Consider the following 26160-nt stretch of genomic DNA (forward strand, 5'->3'; position numbering starts at 1 on the left):
TTCAATGTAATTTTGGAATTTGAATGTTAAAAGTGAAAAACTGGGGGATCTAAAATAGTTTGTTAGGGCCGGGGATTTAGGTCAGTGGTTCTGCTGCCTGCTTTGCAAGTGCAAGAGCCTGAGTTCGATCCCCGGCACCAAAAAAAGAAACAAAAGAAAAAAAAATAGTTTGTTAACTATTAAAAGTAAAGGTATTCAACAAAATATAAATTTTAATTCCACTGGGGAAACTGGAGATATTTTTCTTTAGAATTTAAAAAAAGTTTCCTTAATTATAGAAATATTATTTTGTGATTCCTCTGATAGAGGTTTTTTTCTAATGGAGAATAAAACATTGTTTTAATGCAACTTGTATTTATTGACTTCTGATGTTGATTTTTGCTTCTTTTGTTTACCATTACTTTAATAAAGTTTCAAAATATTAAAAAAAATAAAACTTCAGAGGGCGGGGCGGAGGATGTAGCTCAGCGGCACAGTGCCAGCCTGGCAAGTGTGAGGCCCTGAGTTCGAGTCCCAGTACAAAAATGAAAACAAACTTCAGAGAGCAGAGAGGCAGTTTCTCTTTGCATGGGATCTAGTGTGAGGATGACTTGGACCAGAGACTTGAAGCATGAAGGAGAAATATATCCTGACTTAAGTTACTGAGCTATTGGAGCTGTTCGTTAACTGCTTCACAACCTACTTCATCCTACTGGTGTGGGGGTAAATATTTGTCAAAATGTAAGTGAAGCAAAATAGCAGAACATTACATTCTCTATCTTCCTGATGAAAACTATGATTAAAAATTTAAAATATCTGAATATAAGCAGTAAACCTAAGCAAATGAGGATAATAAAATCAGCTTAATCATTAGAGGAGATTGTGGGTGAGTTGCTTCTCTTTTAAATGTATTTTAATGACTATTCAGCCTCACTCATCACAAGACAAATGTGACTAAAAGGAACTTGAGATTATATGTTCACCTAACAGGACAGCAAAGTCTGAAAGGTTTGAAACCATGCTTGGTTGGCAAGCAAAACAGGAACTTTTTTATACTGCATATAACAAAACCCTCTTTGACCCAATAATTCTGCTTCTAGGACTTCATTCTACAAATATTCTTGTTCATAAGCAAAATGATATAGGTGAAATGTTATTCACTGCAGCATTATTTATAAGCCAAAGACTAGAAACAATGTAAATGTCCATAAATAGGAGATTGGTTGAGTAAATTATGATCTACACATACAGTGGGAATTGTTTATCCATAAACAGGAGCAAGGAAGCATACATGCATATATACAATGATGTCCAAGACTCTTAGGGGAAAAGGAAGGTTGCAAACGTGAAGCACCATGTTACTGTTTATGTAAACAGAGAGAAGAGTGTGTACTTATGTGTGAGGAGTGAGCAAGCACATTGAGCAAGGTAGGACCTGTGTAAAGTGGGACTCTTGTGGTACCAAACGAAACAGCTTGGTCTTGAACTCACTGTGTGGCCTAGGCTGGCCTCGAACTCACAGCGCTCCTCCTCCCTCAGACCCCTGAGTGCTGCTTGGTCCCAGTGCCTGTTGAGACACTTTCTGCAGGCTGATTCTTCTGGCCCCTTGGCTGAAATCATGAGCAGTTCCCATGACCTGACACTCAGCTACAGATAGATAAACAGACAAATAGAGAGATAGACTGATAGATAAGTTTCCTATCACTGTAAGTCATGAAACAGTTTCATTTTAGTAATTTTGAGTTATAATCACAACTTTAGAGATTTCCTTCCCATGAGCCTAGGCCTAGGCCTAGGCAAGAAACAGCTTTTTTCCTTCTTCCCTCCTTCTCTCTTTCCCTCTCCCCTTCCTATCTTTCCTCCTTTCTTCTGTTAATCTCTACTGAGCACCTACCCACTAAGTGTCAGAACATTCTGGTCCTGAGACACAACAGTGACCAGCGAAGCCCACGACCTCTGAAGGCTCACATCCCACTGCGAAGAATCAGTTAGTCCTGTGGTGCTGAAGTCCTAACAGAAGAAAATGCAGCAGGAAGGGTTCTTGGAGGTGACTGGTGGGGTAGGGAGGGGACGGGTGTTAGTTTCTGTGGGTGTCAGGAGGAAGCCTCTCTGTTATGGTGCCATTTAAAGAGATCTGTGGGAAGGAGCCAGCTTCGTGGCTGTGTGACCTGTGCAGTCAGTCATACAGGATCCTGCCCTTAGAATGTCCCCAGCCTTGGTTTAATGTTCTCACTATCATGAATTCTTACATTTTGAACCAGGGTCTGCATTTTTACTTGGCACAGGGCCCCATAAATTAGGTTTCAGTCCTCTCTGGGGTAATGTGAGTTCCAGGCAGAAAGAGCAAGTGCAAAGGTCACGAGGCAAGCAGGTGTTGGTGTCTGGGACCCTGGTGTAGCAATGGCCTGCTCCCATTTCTGCCTTTTGTGCTCCCCCTCCCACCACCCACTGTGGTTCTGGCCCTTCCACAGCTGATGCCAGAGGGAGGGGTGAGGTTCAAGAGTAGAGAATAGTCTGGTTGTGTTTTCCATGGTGCTGCTTTAGATAACGGAGCCTGGAACCTGGGAAACCCCACGCCCAGACAGGGTGAGTCGTCTTCTTTGGGACAGGAGCCAGGGACTCTCCAACAGCTCCCAGCAAGGATTGTCCCTGGGGCATCCACTGCCTGTACTTCTAGTTTGTGCCCAAGCCAAGGCCTGGCAGTTTCCACAGCTTTGCAGAGAGCCCCAAGGCAGCAAAGCAAAGGGGTGCCTGGCAGGCACATGGGGTGGTGCATGCATGGTGCCATCCACCACTACTGAGGCTGAAATTTAAGGTGGACCCAGAAGTATGACCTGGGTATTCTTATGTCTAACACACTGGAGATTGCCACTGTGAGATCACCATCTGAAAATCCATGTCCAGGGCCAAATTTTCCTAAACTCATTCCCTAAACTTACCCCACCTCTCACACCTCTGCATGTTGTTTTCTCAGCCAGGAAAGTTCTTTCCTTTCCCGATGGCCTGGTGATCTCCTCCTCATCCATGAGACTGGTCTCTAGCGGCCTAAAGGCCATGAATCTCTCTTAGAAATTGGTCACACTGCCCCATGCATGGTGGAGACTATGGCCCTAAGCCAGATGTCTTAGTTACTTTTCTCTCATTGCTGAGAAAAAAATACTCAAAACCCAAAATTAAAGGGGAAAGAGTGTATTTAGCTCACAATTTGTATAGATTGCAGTCCATAACTGGCTAGCTCCAAGGCAGGCAGAGTGGCACATGGCAGAGGGGCATGGACCGAAGGTAGCAAAGCAACAAGGGAGTTTATTAAATAGCATCTTCCTGCCCCTTTTATCTTATTCAGACTACTTAGGATGGGTAGCATTCACACCCTTAATCCTAGTACCCTCAGGGCTAGCATTGCACCATGAATCAGTCACACACTCTAGATTCAGCCACCTCTGAAAAAGCCCCACCTAAAACTTCATGAGGCTTTGGGGAGACATCTAGACACAAACTTTAACATCAGACTCCCTGCAGTTGGATCCTGGCTTTGTTGTGTGTATGAGGCAGGAGTGATCTCAACTATGCTTCGTACCAAATCACCTCAAAATTCTGGGTCTACAACAGCATGCCTTTATCACCTCACTTGTTTGTCATAGCGGGGGTGGCGTAGGGAAATAAACAATTAAGTAATATGTGGCATTTATTGAGCAGTTTCAATATGATAGGCACTGTGAGCATTCACATGTGTTATTTTGTTTTTCACATGTGTTATTTTATTCACTTCTCATACCAACCATAGGTACTGGGTATTATGATTCTGTTTTGAGATGAGGAGCCTGATGTCCAGAGAGGTTATATGACTTGCCCAAGGTAACACAGGTGAGTAAGTGGTAGAGCTAAGTAAGATGTGACTCCAGGGAGGAGACCGGTACATTCAAGTGCTTTGCTGCTCTTTGCTGCCTCCAGTGAATGGATGGCCTGAGTTTGTGTTGGGGGCAGCTCAGACACCCTGTGTTAATCCTTTCTTTTACTCTGAGTATAGCAAAGCCCTTCCTGATGGCCCCCAGCTCAGATCCTGGCTTCTGAGGCCCGATGACTTCTGTCAGGTACTTAAGGTAAGCGGGCTCAGGAATCCAGGCTTGCTGGGGGCCTCTTTCCTAGAAAGGTTGAGCCTGGGACCTGGGATGGCAGCTGGACCAAGAGGTTCCCCTCCCATGGTTCCAAGCTCAAGGATTAATGAGGGGGTTCCTGGAGCAGCAAATTATCAGCCTTACCCAGGTGGCCAGGCTGAGCTGGGGGAGGGAAGGGCAGGGAAGTGACCTCAGTTGTCCCCTGGGCTGTTCTCATCCTGCCTGGGTGGGGAAGAGCTGGAGCAGGGAAAGTTATGTTCCTGCCTCAATGGTCACTCCTTGATGCCAGCCCTGTGCAGCAGATAAGAGCTGGGCTCGGTTCCAGGCCTGTCACTAGCCAATGAGGTGGCTTTGGGCAGACAGTGTCCTCCTGAGTCTGAGATAATGACAGATCATGCTCATGGACCTACAGCACATATGTGAGGGGATTTGCACTGAGCTTGACAGTCAGTGCTCCATAAATGACCACTGTCCTTACTTTCATTAATTATTCAGCACTAGTATCCACAGCCAAGTGTCATGGTTAAGTGACTTCTCTTCTACCAGTGCACCTCCTGGCCCACTTCCCAGAGCCTAAATACACCTGGAGCTGTGTGACCTGGGATGCACTATTTCTCCTCTCTGAGCCTCAGTTTTTCTATCCATAAAATGGGGGCTGTCACTCTGGCCTCCGAGGAATGCATGAGGCTTAAATGAGATAATATATCAAAAAATCCCTTGTCACCACTCTATCAGTTTCCTAATTTATAAAATAGGTTAATTATAGCACCTGTTTGCTAGAGTTTTCCGGATCAAGACTGGCAGCCACAGCACCCATCTTGCACTCTGCTTGGCACATGGCAAGAGCTTACTAAACTTGCTTTAAAAACAGCCCAGCCAGAGCTAATGTTTCAGAGATGGTGGCCAAATCCAAGCCAACTTTCAGGTTGTTAATTTTTATTCATTACAATATATTCCATTATATGGAATATTTTCTCTACAATGCCCTTGTTTTCATTTCCTGTACCCTGTCTGTTCTAAATGAGAATTTTTCTGTGTCACTTTTTCCATACACACGGGTAATTGAGATTTAAGTAATTCCATCTATCTATCTGGGGTCTTACTATATTGCACAGGCTAGCCTTGAACTCCTGGGCTCAAGTGATCCTCCTGCCTCAGCCTGCCAAGTAGCTGGGACTATAGGTGACCATCATGACATCTAGCAGAGTTTTTTCTTTTTTGGGGGTGGGGGGGTACTGAGGATCAAACTCGGGACCTTGCGCTTGCAAGGCAGGCAGCGGAACCATTGAGCTAAATCCCCGGCCTGAGATTTTTAATAATTCTTATGAGTTTGTCTGAATCTGTTGAAGGAGAAATGGATTTCATGCTATTACACTGTAAGTTTCATTATCATATAGACTGAACTACACATTCCTCTATTACATTGTAGTACCTTCATGACTATTGTTTTATTCAATCCTCCTAATAACCCTGTCGGGATGGTGGTATGATCTTCATCGCTGTATTAGTCACTCTGTCATTGCTATGACCAAATACCTGACATAATCAATTTAAAGGAAGAAAGGTTAATTTTGGCTCAAGGTTTCAGAGTTTTCAGTCCATTGATGTGGGCCTGATGTGAGGCAGAAACGTCATGGCACCACTTCGTGGTAGGTAGGAAGCAGAGAATGAGTGAAAGAGCCAGAGAGAAAGGGGCTGGGGACAAGACAGAGTCCCCAAGCCATCCCCCACCCACCCACTGCCTTCAACTAGGCCCTGCCTCCTGTTCCCATCACCTACCAATAACACCATCAAATTATGATTCCATCAATGGATTAATCACTGATGAAGTTAGAGAAATCACGATCCAATCATCTTCCAGAAAGCCCGACCTCTAAATACATGAGTCTTGGGGGGATATTTTAGATCTTAAACATACCCATTGAACAGACTATAAGACTGAGGTCCAAGAGAGCAAGGAGACTTGCCCAGACCAAAGCAGCTTCTCCCCTGGAGCTTTCTGGGGGCAGAGCAGTGTCCCCTTGTACAAGCCCTCCATCCATCCCTCCATCCATCCCTCCATCCATCCCGCCATCCACCCCGCCCTGGGCTCCCAGGACAGGGTGAAGGTGTCTCTTGGTTCCACATGTGCCAGGTTTTTGCACTCCAGAGGAAAGGGCAATCAGTGACACTGCCATGCAGTATTTACTGAGGGCCTTCTGTGCACAGATTCCTCACCCTTCAGGTGCTGCCACTAGTGGGAAAGCTTCGACACTGAGAAATGCGTGTTTAAATACAGGTCCAGACCGCTCACTGGCCAAGAGGCTGCCTGAGGAGAGGGCTTTCGACTGGAACTTCCATAGATCAGGGTGCCCAATGTTGGGTGCAGCCCCACTCAAGCAGAGAAATGAGGCGGGGGGTGGGGTGGGGTTGCATGTGGACCATAGTATGGGGGTGGGGTGCGGGGGTGCTGAGTGCTGGGCTGGGCAGAGGACATTCCTTCTAGCAAGGACATTCCTTCAGTCTCCCGCTACAACTGCTCCCCACCATGCCAGAAATTGGAACCTGTGGTTCTCACCATCCGGAAGTGGGAAAAGCTCGGTTGGAGCCTCCGCAGCCCCCTACTGAGCCGAGGAACTTGGACACGGCTTCTGCTCCCTGGGCCTCCCCAACTGTGTACCAAGAACAGAAGGTCCCGAGGAGCAGCCTGGGCGGCGGCCGAGCTCTCCATCTTGCGGGGGCAGCAAGTGCTCGAGCCAGGCGGGGGCGCGGGGGCGCGGGGGCGCGGGGGCGCGGGGGCGGGCTGCCCAGTCCCTGGAGCACGCAGCCTGGCTAGTCCTCCCAGGCTCAGGGCGGGGCTGTCGCCGGGCCGGCCCTTTATCTGTGGCCCGGAGGCCCCTGACACCACAGCTGGCTCCCAGCTGTGCCTGAGCCGCAGGTAAGCCCGGCCTGCGGAGCGGGGCGGCGGGCTGGGGGCAGAGGGGTCCTCTCGGCACTCCGGGTGTCCAGCTCCGCTAGCGCCAGCCCGTGGTGTCGAGGGGCGGAAGTGAGGCGAGGCAGAGGACGCTGCACAGCTCGTCCCAGGAACACCTATGGCCCTGGGTGGGGGCCTGGCGGGGGAAACAGCTAGGAGGGGGCAGAGAGGAGGACGGAGCTGGAGGCAGCTAGGGATGAGTGGGAGGAGAGGGATGGGAAGCCCCCTGGGCAGGGAGCTGGAGGATGTGGTTGGAGGAGGGGAGGGAGGAAGGGGAAAGTGAGGGATGGAGAAGGGAAGTGCAGTGGATCCGCACGTCCCTGAGGAAGTGGACTGGCAGCTGGTGGGGCGGTGTGGGGGGTGGAGTGGGGTGGGGGGGGTGGTCCTGGAGGCCCATAGGCAGAGAACAGGGCCCCACCACATCCCCAGCTTCTCCTTCGTGGAGAGGGAATCTAGGTGACGTTGGGCCAAAAAGGGGTGTGAGTGGACCTAATTGGGGAACCAAAACCGAGGGAGTAGCCTGCTGAGGGCCCTACCCCAGGCTTCCTGGGGCTCCCTGGGATGGGAGTGACTCCCCTGGTGTCTGAAGAGCTTGATTTCCTCAGAGGGAGGGGAAGGGCAAAGGGGTCCCACAAGCACCTGCAGCCCTGGGCTCAAGCCTGTGGGCTTGAAGACCCGTGGTACTGTTCCCGGGGAGCACCTGGAGGCCTGTGGGACTGCTGCACCTGTTGGAGCACCCAGGACCCCCCCCACCACCACCTTGGAGCTTCTTTCTGGAGGGCTGAGCCTGCCATCATGGGCTTGTACTGCCTCTGGGCCCCTTGGGGAGAGGCTGCCCTTCTCTGGCCTCTGTTCCCCTGTCCAGAGGGCCCTTGCTGGTCATCGGTGCAACTCAGGTCCCATACCTTTGTCCTGTGCTGGGTGACTGTGGCCAGGTTGCCAGACCTCTCTGGGTTGCTTCCCCCTGCACGGTCCCCCTTTCAGAGCAGTGGTGAGTCAGAGCTCCACCGAAGAATTTCCTTAAGAATTACTTTTTTTCACTCTGATAACATTTCTGAGTACAAATTGAGGACTAAAGTGCATTTACAAACAAACAAAAACAGTTTCTGTTCAGTCTTGGAAGACATGGAGGGATTTTTCTTAAAACACAGCAGGCAGGCTGAGCTGAGGAACTGGCTTGCTGCGAAGAAGGTGACTTGGTTGCTGAAAGATGGGGAGGTCAGCCAGGGAGGAAAATTCTCTTCGTCCAATCTGTGCCCACTGCTGGGTGCCCAGGAATTGACAATGTAGGGTGGTGGTGAAGAGCAGGAGCTGTTTTCAGTCAGACAGACCATCCTGCCTCCAGGGCAAGGGCAACAGGTTAGACTTGACTTTGAGAGGCGAGGGGGAGGCGAAATGTGTGTGAATGTTCTCAGGGATCAGCAAGCTAACTGATTCATGTTTGTGTCTAATAGTGTGTCATCCTCATCAGGACCCTTGAGGAGGGTTCGCTTCTGACACCCCCAATATTAACACTAGGCTGGCCTTAGTGTTATTATTGTTTTATCTTTTTTTTGAGACCCAGTCTTGCTATGTTGCCTAGGCTGGCCCTGACCTGCTGGGCTGTAGTGATCCTCTTGCCTCAGCCTCCTGAACAGCTGGGATATAGGCATGCATCATAGTACCTGGTTTTATTATTTTTATTTTAGGGTACTGAGAATAGAACTCAGGGCCTCATGGTTGCCAGGCTGGTGATGTGCCGCTGAGCTACATCCCAGCTTACTATTTTTAACTGGTACATAAAAACACAAAAATTATGTATATTAATGGGATACCATGTAATGTTTCTATACATTGAAGCTTTTCTTGTGTGTGTGTGTGTGTGTGTGTGTGCGCGCGCGTGTGTAGTGTTAGTGCTGGGATAGAACCCAGGACTTAGAGCATGCTAGGCCAGCGTTTTACCACTGAGCTGCACCCCTAGTCCAGGCCTTATTTTTTTTTTTTGGTACTGGGGATTGAACTTGGTTCCTTGCGCTTGCGAAGCAGATGGCGAAACCACTGAGCTAAATCCTTGGCCCCCAAGCCTTATTATTTTTATCTAATACGTTAGACTTTGCCCTGCATGGCTTCTTCTTCTTCTTTTTTTTTTTTTTGTACCGGGTATCAAACTCAGGACCTGTGCTTGCCAGGCAGGCGGTGGCACCACTGAGCTAAATCCCCGGCCCATGGCTTCTTGATATAATCATCTTTAAGAGAAAATGCTGAACAATCAGAGCCCAGAAAAGCAACAATGACTATTTTGCATGCCAGGAAGGAGATAAAGGAAGTGGAAGTATAACCAAATAATGCTGGTAATAGGTGTTATTTAGTTAGGGTGTGAACTTGCTGGGTTTAGTTTTCTCAGGGCAGTGTTTTTTCTTTTGTTTGTTTTTGGTTTTTGTTTTTTGTTTTTCATTTTTCTTTTTTCTAGGGCAGTGTTTTAAACTGCTCTGTTCACTGTAGAAGCTCTAGTTCCTAGAACATAGTAGGCCTAAGATAAATATTGTTGGAGCCCTTAGCAATCATTGGTGAATTCACCCTCTCCTTTGACATTTGGAGAAAGAGGGGTAAGAGGGGGAAGGGACTTGTCCTTGTCCAAGCAGGGACTGAGTGGCTGAGCCAGGAGGAGCCCAACAAAAAGAGTGGACCCAGCTCTGTGCCAGCCAGCACTAAGCATCCGTTGTTTGGTTTTGCTTTCACAAGAGCCCAAGAGGTAGCTGTTTTTATCCTCTGACTATTAACTGAGGAGTCAAGCAGCAGGGGAGGAAGGAGCTGCTCCAACTGACTGAGAAGCTCCCACCAGAGGCCTGGAGGTCTTCATCCTGACGTTTGGCCAGCCTGGAAGCCTTCTAGACATCCTCCAAGACATGCCCATGTCACCAATCATTTGAGGGCTCTTTTGCTTGATTCAGATGGAAATCATAAGTTGGCAAAGTGCATTTTTGCTGGTGGCTCTGATGACACCAGCTGACACCAGTTAATGGCAGATGCCGCCAGTCAACATTGCCCATACCTGGTCTCTGCTGAAGATCACTGAGTGCTGGTCTCTCAAGCTCTCCAGGGCTAACAACCCCTAGAATTTATTACTTTTTCTTTTAAAGTAACTGCTATGGTCATGATAAGAATCCAAAGTAGATTTACAGGACTTTCCAAGCCTACACTGCCTAAGAAAAAAAAATCATGAGCAGATTTATAGGACCACCAGAGCAAGGCTGTATTTGAACCTATGCTACACACAGGCAGTCAGTTGACCAGAGGGAGCCCTCCTAGACTAACTCCAGGAGTATGAGAGGAGTGCTGCTTATGTAGCCCCAAAAGGCTGGTAATTGGTGTAAATTTGAGCCGACTGATTGATTCAAACTGGTTTGAACTGGGGCCAGACTAATTGGAGCCTATTGAATGGTCCAAATTCAGTTCTAATGCTTGGTTTAAATTTGAACCTGCTCAGTCAGGGTACACATCTTCTGGAGTGGTGTGGGGTGTCCAGGACAGCTGCAGCTGTCATAATGGCGGAGAACATCTGGAGACTTGAGCTGTTTGATTGACAGCTGTCCCATCTCCATGAAAAATGGTAGGGCTGAAACTGGGGGATCTTCAGAGGGGCTGGGTGCCTTAATCACAGCTTACTGAGGATTGGGGAGGCTGGGGGGTGTTAATAATAGGTGGGGATCCCTGACAAATCACTGCTACATTAGGGCTGGTTTCCTTGCCATTTCTTCAGAGAGGTGGGGGTGGGGGAGGGGCACTGTGGATGACTGAGGGGACCTCGCGTCAGAGTGGCCTGGAGAGCCCGGTGGGTGGCAGGAGGACGCTGAAGCGAGTTATCTCAGGGAGGGGGGCATGATGGCCTTGGCCAAACCACCTTCTCTGCCTTCACAGAACAAGGAAGAGTCAGGCACTTCTCATTTGTCTCCCCCAGGCCGGGACACATGCATTTTGGGTCCCGCTGACATCCTTTATCCTCTGTGCCCTCACACCCTGGGAGAGGACTTCTGGGGCTGTTGGAGTTGAGGTGCGTCCCCTAAGATGTCACCTCCCAGCCACCTCTTGCACCTATAGGCAAGTGCCAGTTTTCAGGCCTCTTGTGAATCCAGAGGAGTTACTCTGAGTAGGCTTTTCTGAGAACAACTTAATTATTAAATAAGGTCAGTGTCCTCAGAGGTCCAAACTCCAGCCCAGTTTCTCTGGTCCCTAAATACACATCAGGGATAAGGTAAATGTTTAAGGAGACACACAGAGGCCAATCCAGTGGCACAAGCGGTTGAGGGTTAAAGGCAGACTGAGGTTTTTAGAGAACCCTGAAGAAATCTCTTAGGCTGGGGATATTTCAAATATTACTATTAGTATTCATGATAGTAATGGCAATCATAATTAAGCTGCTCAACTGTGCTAAAACTTAGTTCTAGTAAATTTAACTTTTGCAGCAATCTAAGAGGTAGATAATATTGAAATTCCCATAAGAGAGCTAAGGATCAGAGAAGGCAAGTCACTTGTTTAAGGTCACACAGCTGCTATGTTATGAAATTTAGTGCCAAACCTGGTTGTCTGAATCTGAAGTTCATCTCTTTCTCAAGCCTTCGGAGTGTCTGCTTCCTCCTTTTCTTTTCTTTTTTGGTGCCGGGGATTGTACTTGGGACCGTCTCCTTGTGAGGCAGGTGGCGGCACCACTGAGCTAAATCCCCAGCCCTGCTTTCTCCTTTATACTAAACTTCCTTCCATTCTGATTCCCACCAAGTAGGGGATAGCAATCAGCCAGGTTCGCCTAACATCCATCAACCAGGCCCTGAACACTTGTTCCCAGCCCAGTTTTCCTCTTTCCTTACTGTGTGATCTCAGATAAGTCACTTTTCAGCTAGCTCTTGGCTTTTCTGCATGTCTCATGCAGAAATTGATGGTGAGCTGGTTTCTGCAGCTGAGGGCTGGCTAGGAGGATGCAATGTGGGAATCTTGAAGGGAGGGAAGGGAGGTTGTCTTTAGCACCACCCTCTGGTGACATCATATAAGACATTGCTAGTCCCTGAAAGCCCCGCCCTAGTACCCCTCACCTGTGGAAGTGCTACCTAGTGCTTGGCATCTGGTAACTTTGTCCAGGTCTGCTGCAGAATTCATCAGTTCTAGGTTTGAGAGGAAAACCCCCAGGGATGCAGAGCAGCTTGGGAGGCCTGGAGGTGCAGTGTGCTGGGCTCGGTTGTCTGGAAAGGGCAGGGCCTGGCAGCTCGGTGAGCAGACTTTCAGGGTTCCAGGATGGTCCCTGCCGGGCACCCACCCCCTTCCTCCTGCTTCAGGCCTGATCCCTGCCCCTGGTCCCTCCTTTTCCCTGGACTCAGGGAATGGAACTAATTTTGAAAATAGATCTATTTAGATGTGATACAGCCTCCAGCTGAGGTCTAAAAGAAATAGGGGAGCAGGACCTCTGTCACCCTAATATGTTGCCTCTGGGTCTGTCTTTGAGGCCCACTATGTCTGGGGATTGTGGGGTGTGTGTCAGTGCTGTCCCCCTCCTGTGGAGGTGGCCATGTCTGGGGCATCCCTGGTGTACAGCAAGGGGGGAACTGGACCTGAGGGAGTCTGAACTGCTGGAACCCAGAGGGAATAGTTTACAGGAGAGGACCTGGCTGCCAGCTTCAGACCAGTGTTTTCCAAAGTCACCCCGTGGGATGCAGGAGGCAGGGCAGCAGCAGAGTAGCTGAGAGCGTCCGTGGTCTGCAGGCAGAAAACTGGGTCTAAATCTGGTTCCACCGTATGCGTTCTCTGTGACCTTGGATAAAATGTTTTATTTCTCTGAATTTCACTATCTGCTGCAACAGAATGGGCATAATAATGCCTATCCCACAGGGAAGTTTTGAAAATTAATTGTAAAAAGGGCTAAAAAAATGAGCATAGCTCGGTATTGTTGTACATAGGCCTATAGTTCCAGAATTCTAGGAGGCTGAGGCAGGAGAACTTCAAGTTTGAGTCCACGATAGGCAACTTAGTGACTTAGTGAGACCCTGTCTCAAAGTAAAAAATAGGTCTACAGATGTAGTTTAGTGCAAAGGCCCTGGGTTCAATCTCAAGTACCACCACAAGACCCCCTCCCCCCAACACTTGGCTGGCTTTATAATGCAATTGTTACAGGGATAGGAATCCTTGGTCATGTAAGCTTATCACACAAGTAGGTTCAATGAAGCTAAGTAAACTTCTGTATTGCAGGACCTCTCACAGCCTTTAATGTGTTGGCCTTGAGAACTTCCCAGAGTGGAATACGGAGCATAGGACTGGACCTAACAGATCATAGGGAGCCGGTTACTAGGTGTCCACAGGGAAGCTGAGGCCTCATCATTTCCTGGTCATTATTGTGGTTGAGCAGTAAAGCTGCAGAAGAGCAGGGACCAGATCATATAGGGTAACAAAGTTAATGGGGAGCCCCTGGCATCTCTGAAGAGGCTATAGGTAGAGGCAGTGGGTCTGTTAGTAAGGTCATAAGGTTAACAATGGTGGTGGCACAAACTTAGGGGCTGAAAGAGCCTGTCCCCATATCATGTGTTCATTATGTCAGGTTTGTACTTTAGGAGGGAGAACAGCTGGGGCTGCTGGTTGGAGCCTGGGCTGGAGAGGAAGTGACAGGTGGGAGCCTTATGAATGAATGCAGTCCTCAGACATCTACTGGCCTCCCACTATGTGAACTGCTAAGTGCCTAGTATACATCAGCAAACAAAGAGCATTCTGCTGTCATAAGGCCAGAGCTGAGATCCTCCCTAGGACAGTTCTTTCCTTAAAGTTAGGTATGGGGAGGAGGGAGTGAGACATAGGCCAGGGCTCCCACTGCTGCTGCTGGGGACAAGGAGGACCTCAGTTCCTGAATTTGTTCTGGCCTCTTTCCCAGCTCCCTGCCCAGTCCTCTAGCCATGGCCATGGCAGTAGCCCAGAGGTTCAGCCACCTACTGTCCAGCCTGTGGCACGTTGGACAGGAGTCTCTGCAACCAGAGCCCGTTTTCATGGTGGACCGAGCCCAGGTGCCACCCCTTTTCTGGAAGCCATACATCTATGTGGGCTACCGGCCGCTGCATCAGACCTGGAGCTTCTACTTCCGAACCCTCTTCCAGCAGCACAACGAAGCAGTGAACGTCTGGACCCACCTGCTGGCTGCCCTGGTGCTGCTGCTGCGGCTGGCCATCTTTGTGGGGACCGTGGACTTCTGGGGAGACCCGCACGCCCTGCCCCTCTTCATCATCGTCTTTGCTTCTTTTACTTACCTCTCCTTCAGTTCCCTGGCGCACCTCCTGCAGGCCAAGTCCGAGTTCTGGCATTACAGCTTCTTCTTCTTGGACTATGTGGGTGTGGCCGTGTACCAGTTTGGCAGTGCCCTGGTACACTTCTACTATGCCATCGAGCCTGCCTGGCATGCCCAGGTGCAGGCCATTTTCCTGCCTACAGCTGCTTTTCTTGCCTGGCTTTCCTGTACCGGCTCCTGCTACAACAAGTACACCCAGCAGCCGGGTTTGCTGGGCCGCATTTGCCAGGAGGTGCCCTCGGCGCTGGCTTATGCACTGGACATCAGCCCTGTGGTGCACCGCATCCTGGTGTCCCCTCACCCCGCCTCGGATGACCCTGCTCTTCTCTACCACAAGTGCCAGGTGGTCTTCTTTTTGCTGGCTGCTGCCTTCTTCTCTACTGTCATGCCTGAGCGCTGGTTCCCAGGCAGCTGCCACATGTTTGGGCAGGGCCATCAGGTTTTCCACATCTTCCTAGTGCTCTGCACTCTGGCTCAGCTGGAAGCTGTGACACTGGATTACGAGGCCCGGCGGTCCATCTATGAGCCTCTGCACACCCACTGGCCCCACAATTTTTCTGGCCTCTTTTTGCTTACCGTGGGCAGCAGTGTCCTCACTGCATTCATTCTCAGCCAGCTGGTGCGGTGCAAGCTCAGTCAGAAGACCAAGTGAAGAGGGTGGCAGCTGGTACAGAGTGTGGTGTAGTGGGGGACGGGTCTGGGTTTGGCTCCAGATGGGAACAATGCCTGGTGAAATTGTTTGTGTCTGACCCCCACTGACTCCCTGCACACACCTCAACTACAAGGGTGGCACTGGCCAGTCCTTGGACTTGGGATCTGCCCAGCTCCTTCCCCTAGAAGAAAGGAGAGAAGGGTGTGTGCCACTCTGGCTTGTCCTGTCACTCATGAAAGCTCAGGGTGGGGGCCAGCTGGGGTCAGGACCCAGGTTTGGGGCTTTCAGGTTGCCTGGGTAGAAGGTGAAACAGTCTGGAGTCTGATTTGAGCTGAGAGGAAGGGGAGGCCTCAGCGGGCCACCTGTACCCGCACTGCACTGGTGGAAGGGAGAGGGCAGGCCCAAATACCTATAGGACCTTACCGTTCCTTGAACCCCTGCCACCTGGATTGCTGAGCTCTAGAGAGCCTGAAAATGTAGGTTGTGCCAGACAATCCCATTCAGTGCCCTGTACCCCTGCCGTCACCACTCCAGTGGGCCCTAGCTCAGTAGCTCTGGCCTGTGTCCCACATAGCCCTTCTCAGATTCTTTCCCAGTTTCCTTGTTCATGATTCAACTATCTGTTCAGTGTTTCTTAGACCTCTGCTCAGAGGCAGCCATTGGCTGGGCCCTGTGGATCAACGCAGGATGACAAAGCCTTTAATACCAGAATGAAACTGTCAAAGGAAGTACTGAGATGGGAATAATCTGTGCTGCCTAGGGTACTCAGGGTTTTGGGTTGGGAAGAATGAATCAGAGTTTGCAGACAGATGGGTGTGTCAGACAGGGTTGTGGGGGAAACCCGTACTAAGGCCCAGAGGTATGGGAGTTCAGTGGTGCCTGAGCTAGGGGTGGACTGGTCTGATATGTACTGGATACAATAAAGTGACTGTGAAAACAGCTGCCTCTGTTTCCTGTCCCAGAGAGAGGAACCTACCTATAATATTTGGGGAGGTTTTCCAGAGGAAGCTGGGGCTCCTGGGGGGTGCACAGGAGGTTAGAGAGGAGAGCAGCTCCTGTTTTATCTTTGCCTGGGGTTGGGTTTGGGCCCTATTTTATTTTATATATGCATAGACAGATACACACATATATAATATACATAAATATGACTTTTGGGAAGGGATGAGGGGAGTTTTATTACTAAATAAGTTTTTAAAGTAATTACAAGAATATGTCTAAAAATATATATAATCCCACTTTATCATTTGACAAAGGTTTCATTTTTTGGTTTTTCCTTCGATCAAGGAGGATTCTATAAACATTTTTGCTTTATTTTTGTTTAGTTTTTTTTTTTTTTTTGGTGCTGGGGATCAAACTTGGGACTTGTGCTTGCAAGGCAGGCAACAGAACCACTGAGCTAAATCCCCGGCCCTTTGTTTAGTTTTTTGATACAGAATCTTGTTAAGTAGTCCAGGCTGGCCTTTAACTTTGTATTTTAATTTTTTTTTTTTTTTGGTACCAGGGATCGAACTCAGGACCTTCCACTTGTGATGCAGGTGGTGCCACCTCTGAGCTAAATCCCCAGCCCTATATTTTAATTTTTATAATATTCCTTTTTCCATAGTACACAAGCTATATACAATGAAGGAAAATTTCAATATAAGGAAAAAAACCCCAAATGAATAAGAAATATCATTGCACTGTTAAAATATTGAGGGACCTTCTATATAGAAAATATGTAATATATTAATAAATATTCTTAATAAATATTTTTATGTATATTAAAACATACAATATATCAAACACGAGCTGGGGATCTAGCTCAGGGGTAGAGTGTTTGCCTAGCAAGCGCAAGGCCATGGGTCCAACCCCCAGTAAGACAATAACACACACACACACACATCTGGAGATGGTGGTCAAGCATGGAAGCCTGGCATTTTACGTTTCCAAGGGGCTTCCAGAAATTACAAAGTACTTTCATAAATGTTACCTCACTTAACGGTTAAATTCAAGGTCACACAGTAAGCACTGAAACCAGGACTGAAAACTAGTTTTGTTTAAGCCACGGTCTCTCTGTTGCCCACGCTGGTGGGAACTCCTGGGTTCAAGGACTCTCATGCCTCAGCCTCCCAACTAGCTGGGATGATAGGTGTGCGCCACCATATCTGGCGAAAATCTCATTCTGGTACCATGAATTGAACTCAGGACTTTGCGCTTGCCAGGCAGGCACGGCGCCACCGAGCTACATCCACGCCTCGAAAATCTGGTTCTTGACTCCAAGTTTTCACTTCATGTTTTCAAAATCGTCTTCCATATGGTTTCGTAGTCTTAGATTATTGTTGTTTTAATTACGAAAGTAGTTCACAAACCCGAGTGCGTTGAGTCGGGGAACTGAACCTCGGTCCGCCGCTTCCTCTGCGTGAGGGAGGATTCGGCCGTTGAACACCTTAAACCCGGGGGTTTTATATTTACAGTAAAATAGTGCAGTACAGAAAAAAAAAGAAATGCGCATTCCTGGCACGACCTCGAGAACCCATTCATTCCCACAACAGCGTTTCCGGAACACGCTTCTAGAGTAAGAGGATCGGAAAGGACGCGAGCCGCCAGCACGCGTAGACCCGAAGCGGTAGCCATTAAGGCATTGGGCGGGGCCTTGGTAAAGGCGGGCATGCGTCCGACGCCCCGGCGTGGCTCCGCCTCCTGCGTTGGCGCGCGATCCAAAAGTCAACCGAGGTGGCTGTATTGGGCTTCCCTGAGGCGTCCTGTGGCGTCCTGAGGCGAGAGAACTGGAGATTCTGTCTCAGCGCCCATGAAGCGGAGAGGCCCCGAGGAGGATGCGTGCGGCGTGTGGCTGGACGCGGCGGCGCTGAAGAGGCAGAAAGTGCAGGTGGGATGACTGTTGGGGGACGAGAGGGCTTGGGGAGACGTCAGGGCCTGAGGCGCGAGAGGGGAGGAGTTTGGGAGGCTCTGGAGGTGGTCTAGGTAAAGTACCGGACCGAGAAGGGAAAAGCTCTGGGGACTCACTAGCTAGAGGGGTTGGGATCTGAAGAAAGTTGAAAAATTGCGTGTGGGGAGGGAGGAGAGAGGTAAGCGGAAGGAAGGAGCGAGCTTGAAGGGAGTAGAGAGACGGGGCGGGGCGGTGGGGCCCGTGGCCGCAGTTGAGTCGAGCAGACCCCGCGGAGAGGATTGGTTCTCCTGCGGGACGGTGCTCGGTAGAGTCAAGTGTGGGCAGACGGGTGGTGCAAATGCACCTTTGGAAGTTCTCATCTCGAGAGCCTGTTTCTACCTGACTTGCCAGGATACAGGCCATCTACCAGCCCAGAATTAGTGACTTTGGGGGAAAAAAAGAATATATAGGAAGGGGAGCTCGTCTAACAATCAGCGTTAGCTGGGTACTAGATACTGTATTAGGTACTTAATATGCATTGTATATATCATTACTCTTTTTTTTTTTGGTACCGGGGATCGAACTCGGAACCTTGTGCTTGTGAGGCAGGCGGTGGAACCAGTGAGCTAAATCCCCGGCATGTATCAGTACTCTTATTGGGAAAGAGGAAACAGGCTGAGTTAACTATAACCCAACTAGGAGAGGTTGGAAATCAAACCCAGGTCTGTCACCTAAGCAGAGTGCCTTTAGTCGTTAGGAAGAAACAAAAGTATGTGATAATTATTATTGAGTGCTTATTCAACATTTTATTCTGGGCGTTGTGCTAAGTATTTCTGATATGTTATCTTGTTTGGTACAACTCTATATGATAGACAGTACAATTATACTCATACATTAAAAACCGAGGCTCAGTGGCCGGGGATTTATCGCCACACCAGCCTGGCGTGAGCAAGGTCCTGAGTTCGACCCCCGATACCGGACCCCCCCCCCCCCAAGCACCAAGGGTCAGAAAGATGCTCAGGGTAGGATTCTTGCTTTCAAGTTGTTTACAGCCTCAAGGAGGAAAAAGAGTGATTTAGAGATACAATAATACTTGACATGTGTTGACCGCTTACTATGTGTCAGGCACTTTGCTGGACTCTGCCTGCCTTATGAATAGGAGGTACTCATCCAGTTCTGATTGTTGTAAAGGTCAGTGCTCTTAACCCACTAGGAGGCGGAGTTTAAGGGAAATGTGATTCTGGAGGCCAGAAAGATTTCTGTGACTTGGGGTTATGACCTGGATTTAACTGAACGGGTACAAGGGGAGTTAGGATGAGCTGGATAATTTGAGCAAATCTAATGACCAAGTGGTTAACCTAAATGTCTAAACCATGAATGAGAATCTTTTTCTGTACCTTAGTTACAACCTACTGAATAAAAATCAATTGTGGACCCTTAAAATAAAAAAATCTTAACCAGGTGTGGTGGTATTATGGATAGATGAGCTAGGTAGAAATATTATGGGCAGTCAGATAGGGCTAAGTCCTTGAGAGGGCAAGGACAAAGGTGAAACAAACCACAGCTATACATCAGCTAAAAACCAGGCCTCAAGATGGAAACAAGATGACCAGACCCACATACTTCTTCAAAGAACTGGGGTTAGTGAAGTATAGATAGGTATCGACCACCCTGGTAGTGACCAGAGACCTCTGGACCCACCGCCCCCTAGGAGAATCCTTGTTCTTTCCATCCATGCTTGCTAGAGACTTGCTTCCCAATTGGACTACCATTGCCTAAGTGACTATACTTGTAACCTTATTAGATGTTTATGGCTGTGGCCCACACTGTACCCACATGGGCTTCACTGTATAAAACTTCTCTGTAAAGTGGAGTCCTTGGGCTACCCACTCGGGATCCCTCCTGCCCCTCAGGAGCTTTCCTATCAATAAATATCTTCCTACTTTTAACCTCCATCGTGCCTAGGACTCATTCTTCGATTTCTAGAGAACAAGAACTCAGTGTATCATACAGTTAACAGGTTGGGAGATATAATATTTCCTATTTCATATTTCCCGTGACAGTGGGACATGCTTGTAATCCCAGCACTCTAGGAGGCTGAGGCTGGAGGATCACAAATTCAAGCCCAGCTTGGGCAATTTAGCAAGACTTATCTCAAAATAAAATTTAAAAATCAGTGGTTTCAAAATAAATTTTTAAAAATCAGTGGTTTCTAGCTAATCTTGGTGGAACACTGCATGCCAACCTGCTATTCAACAATTTTACTAACATTTTTAATCCATCAGCAGATTCTCTGGACTCTGCTTTCAGGTGTGTTTATGTTTTGCTGGATGTTGTGCTTGGCTGCTGTGCTGGAATGAGTGGTCAACCAGGAACAGACACTCAGCAACCAGTAATGGAAACTCAGCAACCAGTAAAGAATTTTGGGAGGGAAGGCACTCACTTTATTTGTAAGAAGGAAAAAAAAGACGGAAAGCTGCCCTGTGTGAGATGAGGGCAGGCGGCCCTGGAAGATAGATACCCATCAGCCTTTATCCTCAGCTTTCTTTTGTTATATTTTGGGGACAGCCCCCCTCTCCTCCAAGCCTATGTGCCCATTCCTTTGTGGGCTTTTGTTTGTTTTCCCTTGTCTGCTTGTCCTTGTCAGGGCTTTATCTCTGGGATTTATAGGTTGGTTAGGAGGGTCCTTACATATAAGGTCAAGTTAGTGATTAAGGGGATGTGTGTGTATCTAGTGCAGTAATATAATGACCCTAGAGTGGGACTATGTCTGTATTTTTATATACTAAATAAGATAGATGACCTCCTACCCCCTTTTGTCTCCTTTGCATTTTATTGGAGGTGGGGAGGGGTGGCTGTTTTGATGGTGCATCTGGCTACCTCCAAGCACTGCTTATCAGCTTTCCCTCTTGTCTTGTTAATTGCTCCCTGCAGTAAAGTTTTAATTCTTTCTAGTCAGGATTAGCTAGAAAACCTAATGAGGGCCTTACTCTATTTTTTTTTCCTGCCTTCAGACCCCTTTCCTCTATATTTGGAATCTTATTTCTCCCTACCTGCACCACTACTACCTGAGCCAGAATGACTCTTTCCTCACCTATATTTAATCCTATTTTCCCACAAAAATCAGAATCTTGCCTGGGATGTAGCTCAATGGCGCTGCTCCTGACTGGCAAGCGCCAGGTCCTGTGTTTGCTCTCCGGTACCAAAACCACCCCCCAAAACAACAACAAAAAAACCCCAGAATCTTTATAGCCCATGAATACCATTTTGGCCATGCATGTGCTCTCACATATTTTAGACCTCATTAATTTGCCTCTTCCCGCTCCAGCTGTACTGTCCTTTTTTATTTTTTTTGGTACCAGGGATCAAACTCTGGATCTTGTGCTTGTGAGACAGGCTGTGGAACCACTGAGCTAAATCCCTGGGCCGAAATTTTTTTTCTTCCTTTCTTTTTTTGGTACTGGGGATCGAACTCAGGACCTTGCACTTGCGAGACAGGTGATGGCACCACTGAGCTACCAACACCCCCGCCCCATGTCCTTTTTGTTTGTTTGTTTTTTGAGACAGTTTTGCTTTGTAGTTCAGGCTGGTTTCCGAACTCACTGTGTAGCCCAGGCTGCCCTTGAGCTCACTTCAATCCTGCCTCAGCCTCTGGAGTGCTGGGATTACAGGCGTATGCTGCCACACTGTTCTTCTTGCTGTTCTTCAAGTGAAGTACAACTGTGCTTGCTCCTTGTATATTCCTCTGCCTGAAATGCACAAGGTTAAGATAGCCACACTACTACTCTTTTGTTTGTTCAGATATCAGTTTTTCAGTGAATTCTCTCCTAATCCCCATAAAATAGCAACCTTCCCTTATCCGTACACTCTGTACTCCCTTACCACCTTATTTTTTTTGGAGATGGGGTCTTGCTGTGTAGTTCAGGCTGGCCTCAAACACATGGCAATCCTCCTGCCTCAGCATCCCAAGTGCTAGGATTACAGTGCTGGGCAAGTGCTTTACCACTGGGATACAACCCCAGCCCCTTGCTTCTAGGTTTTCTGACTCCTGGCATGCACCATCATTTCCAGCTTTGGATTTTTTTTTTAATAGAAAAGTTTATTTTATAGAAACTGAAAAGTATCAATAAAAGTATTGAAGTCCAAGGTGTCAGCATTGACACTCATGTAAACGGTTTTATAGTAAAAATCATAAATTGGGGCCAGGGATTTAGCTCAGTGGTTCCAGCACCTGCCTTGCAAGCGAAAGGTCCTGAGTTCGATCCCCAGTACCAAAAAAAAAAAAGAAAAAAAAAATCATAAATTGAACTTCCTCATAACAGAGGTAGGGCTCAGTCCCTGTTGACAGTTTCCAGCTCTACCCCAGTTTCTCAATTAAGGTCAATCCAGATATTGCCTTATAAACTGCTCCCTGGTGACCACTTCCTTCTGGTACCACTAGGTTAGCTTGTTTGACTGGCCTGGCTGACCCTCATACCTCACCTGGATTGTTCTGATATGACAACCTCTGTGCAACCTCCTGGAACTCATGCCTGCTTGCTTTAAACCTACCAATTGAGACTCCCCAGGGGAAGCCTGTTTGGATAATGCCTTGGACCCAAGACTGTACTGTAAAGGCATTAATTCACAGGTCCCTCTTTCTCTTCCTGCCTGTGCTCACTGTCCACTGTGTATGTTGTCTCCAAGTATGCCACTAGGTTTATCAGGAATAAAATTCTTTAATTTCATCTTATTTCCCCTAATCTTTGGAGAAGTAGTCTCATTATCTCCATTTTATAGATGAAGATTTTTTTTGTTTTGTTTTTTGTTTGTTTGTTTGTTTTGGTACTGGGGATCGAACTCGGGACCTTGTGCTTGCAAGGCAGGCAAACCTGAATCACTGAGGTAAATCCCCAGCTATAGATGAAGATTGAAGTTTAGATATTTAGAGATTTGCTCAAGATTACATCAAAGTATAGCAAATGCAGCTCGGAGACTTGATTCTAGGTTTTCTTTTCCTTTTTTTTTTTGTCATACTGAGGACCTTGGACCTAGTACATGCTAGGCAAGTGCTTTACCACTGGGTTACAACCCATGGCCCTTGGATCTAGGTTTTCTGACTCCTGGTCCAATGTTTTCTTTGTAACATGTAAGATGCCCTTAGACAATAAAGAAATTAAGTACATGTACCAACTTCCCATGATGAATATGACCATTATGTACTGCAAACATGTACTTATAAATTTTTTTTTAAAAAATGAAAATAGTTCTTACTCTGGCAACAGGGAATAAGCTAAGTAAATATCAGTCTAAATGTATAATTGTCTTAGAATCATAAGAAAATTGTTTTAGGGGTTTAGAGAAGTGATTACGTTTTATGGGTAGAGGAATGTAGTGGTTTTAAAATATGTCCACAAATTCTTCAATATTCTCCCTTTCCAAGGAGCCTAATTTCTCTCTCCTTGAGTATGGATGGTGTTTAGTGACTTAGTGAATAGATGTGGTAGAAAGGGTAGCATTAGAATTCTGAGGCTAGGTCATAAGTAATATTTTTGTTTGTTTCTCACTTTGAGGAAAGCCAGCTCTCAGGCAGCTCTGGTGAGAGGTCCATGTTGGAGGAACTGAGAGGGCTTTTGCCAGCATTTGTGTCAGTGGGCCATCTCAAAAGTGGATACTGCAACCCTGGTTGATAATTTTGATTACAACACTGAGAAACAGAGACAGAACACGCATCTAGGCTTCTCCTAAGTTCCTGGTGCACAGAAGTTGTGGGATAACAAATATTTGTTTTAAGTAACCAAGTTTTGTGGTAGTTTGTTATGTAGCAGTAGAAAATGAGTACAGATTTTGGTCATAGAAAGGGACTTAACAAAAGCCTAAAATAGTGGCTTTGGAATGTGACAGTGGGTGACAGGTGGAAGGACTTCGATGAAAAAGCTAGTGAAAGCTTGAAGTGTTTTAAAGAAATGGTTTCTAGGCTCGGGGTATAGCTCAGTGGTTGAGTACTTAACTTGCCCTGGGTTAGATTCCCAGCACTACAACAATCAAAAACAAGAACAACTAAAGCCCTCCCAAAATTTTTATAGAATTATGAGGGCTTTTGGGATTGCTGTGCGTAAGGGTTTAAAGGAAAGTAGGAAAAATCTCACTGGAAACAAGGACTGAGCGTCGTCATCATCATCAGTGAATAAAAGAAAGTAACATTGTTGCCTGTAGTTAAGTTGAAGTAAAAAATGTAACTGGGTGAAACTGGGTGATACTGCCAGAATTTCTAAGCTGAGTTGAAGGTGCTACCTGGTTTATTTTTTCTGATTATAGGAAAATGGGGGGGGGGAGAAGGAGGGTGTGAGACCTGAGTAACTCCATTTTAAAATTTGGCCCCATCTTAGAGTAAGGTGGCCTGGACATAAATTCTAGTTCCAAGAAAAACCACAAGATGTACTTTGGCCACCTGCCTGTGATAAAGTTCAGCAGTCCCCTAGCAACTAGCCTAGCAACAGCTAATCAGTAGCTGCCTCAATGTCCCAGATGCTCTTCTCATGGCCTGCGACAGCTAATCAGTAGTTACCCCAGTACCCCAGTATCCCAGATGTTCTTTTCGATGACTTGAGCAGCCGTTTGCAGTTCAGCACGCAAGGCACAGCCAATCAGGTTTAAACTTTCAAAACTTGCTAAATGCTAGCCACTCATGTGATTTGCATGTGATTTGAAACCCCACGCCTTTTTGAAAACCCCGCGCCTTGCTGTAACCTCTATTAAAAACCCCTGGTGTTTTAGAGTCGGGGCTCTCAATCCTGACCCGCTGCGTCGGTGTCTGATGAGAGTCCCTGCTCAAGCTTGAATAAACAAACGACCCTCTTGTGTTTGCATCAGAATCAGCTCCTTGGTGGTCTTTGGGGACCTCGCGATCTGGGCACAACATCTGGGGGCTCGTCCGGGATCCCCAAGACCCCAGGATCCCTGTACCGGAGGGTCGACGCCAGCCGGTGAGTGTCTGGTGTCTCTTTGTTTGTCTGCAATTCGGGGGGCCCAATTCTGAGTAGGTCGGCAGATGGTCTAGGTGGATGCGCTGCGAGGGCCGCCGACCCGGGATTCCTGGAAGACGTTCCGGATCCTTCTGGAGGGGACAGAAGTGCCCCATGAGTCTGGAGGGGACAGAAGTGCCCCATGAGTATGAGTCTGTGAGACTCCTAGGGGAACGGCGTGGGTCGCTCCCACGGTACAGTGTGAGGCCATCGTCCCATTTTTGGTATTGCCTCCGATAGGGTGGAGGACGGTTTTGTCTTGATTTTTGTTTTGCTGTTGTGTTTGTCTGTTTATTGTGGAGACTTGGACTTGGACTGTGACAATGGGACAGACTGCGACCACCCCCCTGTCCCTCATGACGGACCATTTTAGAGAGGGTAGAGAGCGCGCTCATAGTCTAACTTTAGAAATTAAAAAGTCTAGACTTGTCATTCTGTGTAGTTCGAAGTCACCTTCCTTTGAGAAGGGATGACCCCCCCCGAGGGAACTTTTGATTTACAGATCATATGCAAGATCCGCAGAGCTGTTTTCTGTCCCTACACCGGACATCCTGATCAGGTTCCCTACATTGTCACTTGGGAGAGTCTAATCTGCGACCCACCGCCATGAGTCAAGCCCTTTTTGCCTCCACAGAAAGAGCAGCCGGAGGTAATCCTGACAGCTTGTGAAAAGACTCCCAGAGAGTGCGACGGAAAAAGGCAAACCGAAACTGAGCCAACCGCGCCGCTTTACCCGGTCCTCCAAGGAGGAACCGAGGAAGATCTCCCCCTCCCCCTTACAACTCTCTCTCTACTCCCCCACAACAACAGGCGGGGGGAGAGGTCCTGGCCCCAGCTGGAGCTGGGGAGGAAGGCCTGGCACCGGGTGCCGGTAGCAGGGATGGCCCCTCCCAGAACACTCGCCACCGGCGTGCTGTCTCACCGGCAGGGCCAGTGGACTCTACTGTTTTCCCGCTGAGAGCGATAGGGCCCCCTGATGAGCATGGTAACCAGCCTCATCATTACTGGCCCTTTGCCACCAGTGACCTTTATAACTGGTGTACTCAACAAGCCAAATTCTCTGATAACCCTAGGGATTTGATTAACCTATTAGAAACTGTTTTGTTTACTCATCAGCCCACTTGGGATGATTATCAGCAGCTCCTCCAGATCGTGTTTACCACAGAGGAGCGAGAGAGAATCCAAAATGAAGCCAGGAAATTGGTTCCTAGCGACAATGGTCAACCCACCACCAATATTGATACTATCAACACTTCTTTTCCTTTGTCCCGGCCCAATTGGGACTTCAACACAGCAGAAG

At 47.9% G+C, this 26160-nt stretch overlaps 2 protein-coding genes across 8 annotated transcripts in view; both read left to right on the forward strand.

Moving 5' to 3' along the window:
• The first annotated feature begins 6879 nt into the window (after positions 1 to 6879).
• Paqr7 (progestin and adipoQ receptor family member 7) lies at positions 6880 to 15929 on the forward strand. Of its 2 annotated transcripts, none has more exons than XM_004850621.4 (2): positions 6880 to 7011; positions 13931 to 15929. In XM_004850621.4, the coding sequence occupies exon 2, from the start codon at positions 13953 to 13955 to the stop codon at positions 14988 to 14990; it is 1038 nt and encodes a 345-aa protein (XP_004850678.1). In that variant the 5' UTR covers positions 6880 to 7011; positions 13931 to 13952; the 3' UTR covers positions 14991 to 15929. The 2 variants fall into 2 exon arrangements, with proteins under 2 accessions (XP_004850678.1, XP_004850677.1); XM_004850620.3 differs by lacking the exon at positions 6880 to 7011 and adding an exon at positions 10618 to 10636.
• The window catches only part of Aunip (aurora kinase A and ninein interacting protein), a 38158-nt gene continuing 18879 nt past the window's right edge, over positions 6882 to 26160 (forward strand). Inside the window, exons 1-3 of one of the 6 annotated variants that reach the window (XM_087215543.1) lie at positions 16060 to 17856; positions 24709 to 24821; positions 25977 to 26160. In XM_087215543.1, the coding sequence (XP_087071669.1) occupies positions 17779 to 17856; positions 24709 to 24821; positions 25977 to 26160 (375 nt within the window). In that variant the 5' untranslated portion in view covers positions 16060 to 17778. Of the gene's footprint in view, positions 7012 to 16059; positions 17857 to 24708; positions 24822 to 25494 lie in introns of those variants that run through there. The other 5 variants (XM_087215545.1, XM_087215548.1, XM_087215546.1 and 2 more) reach the window with 5 other exon arrangements.

Source organism: Heterocephalus glaber, unplaced genomic scaffold, assembly GCF_053883595.1.
Source record: "Heterocephalus glaber isolate CG9 unplaced genomic scaffold, H.glaber_assembly_v1.0 deba00001452, whole genome shotgun sequence".
NCBI lineage: Eukaryota > Metazoa > Chordata > Mammalia > Rodentia > Bathyergidae > Heterocephalus > Heterocephalus glaber.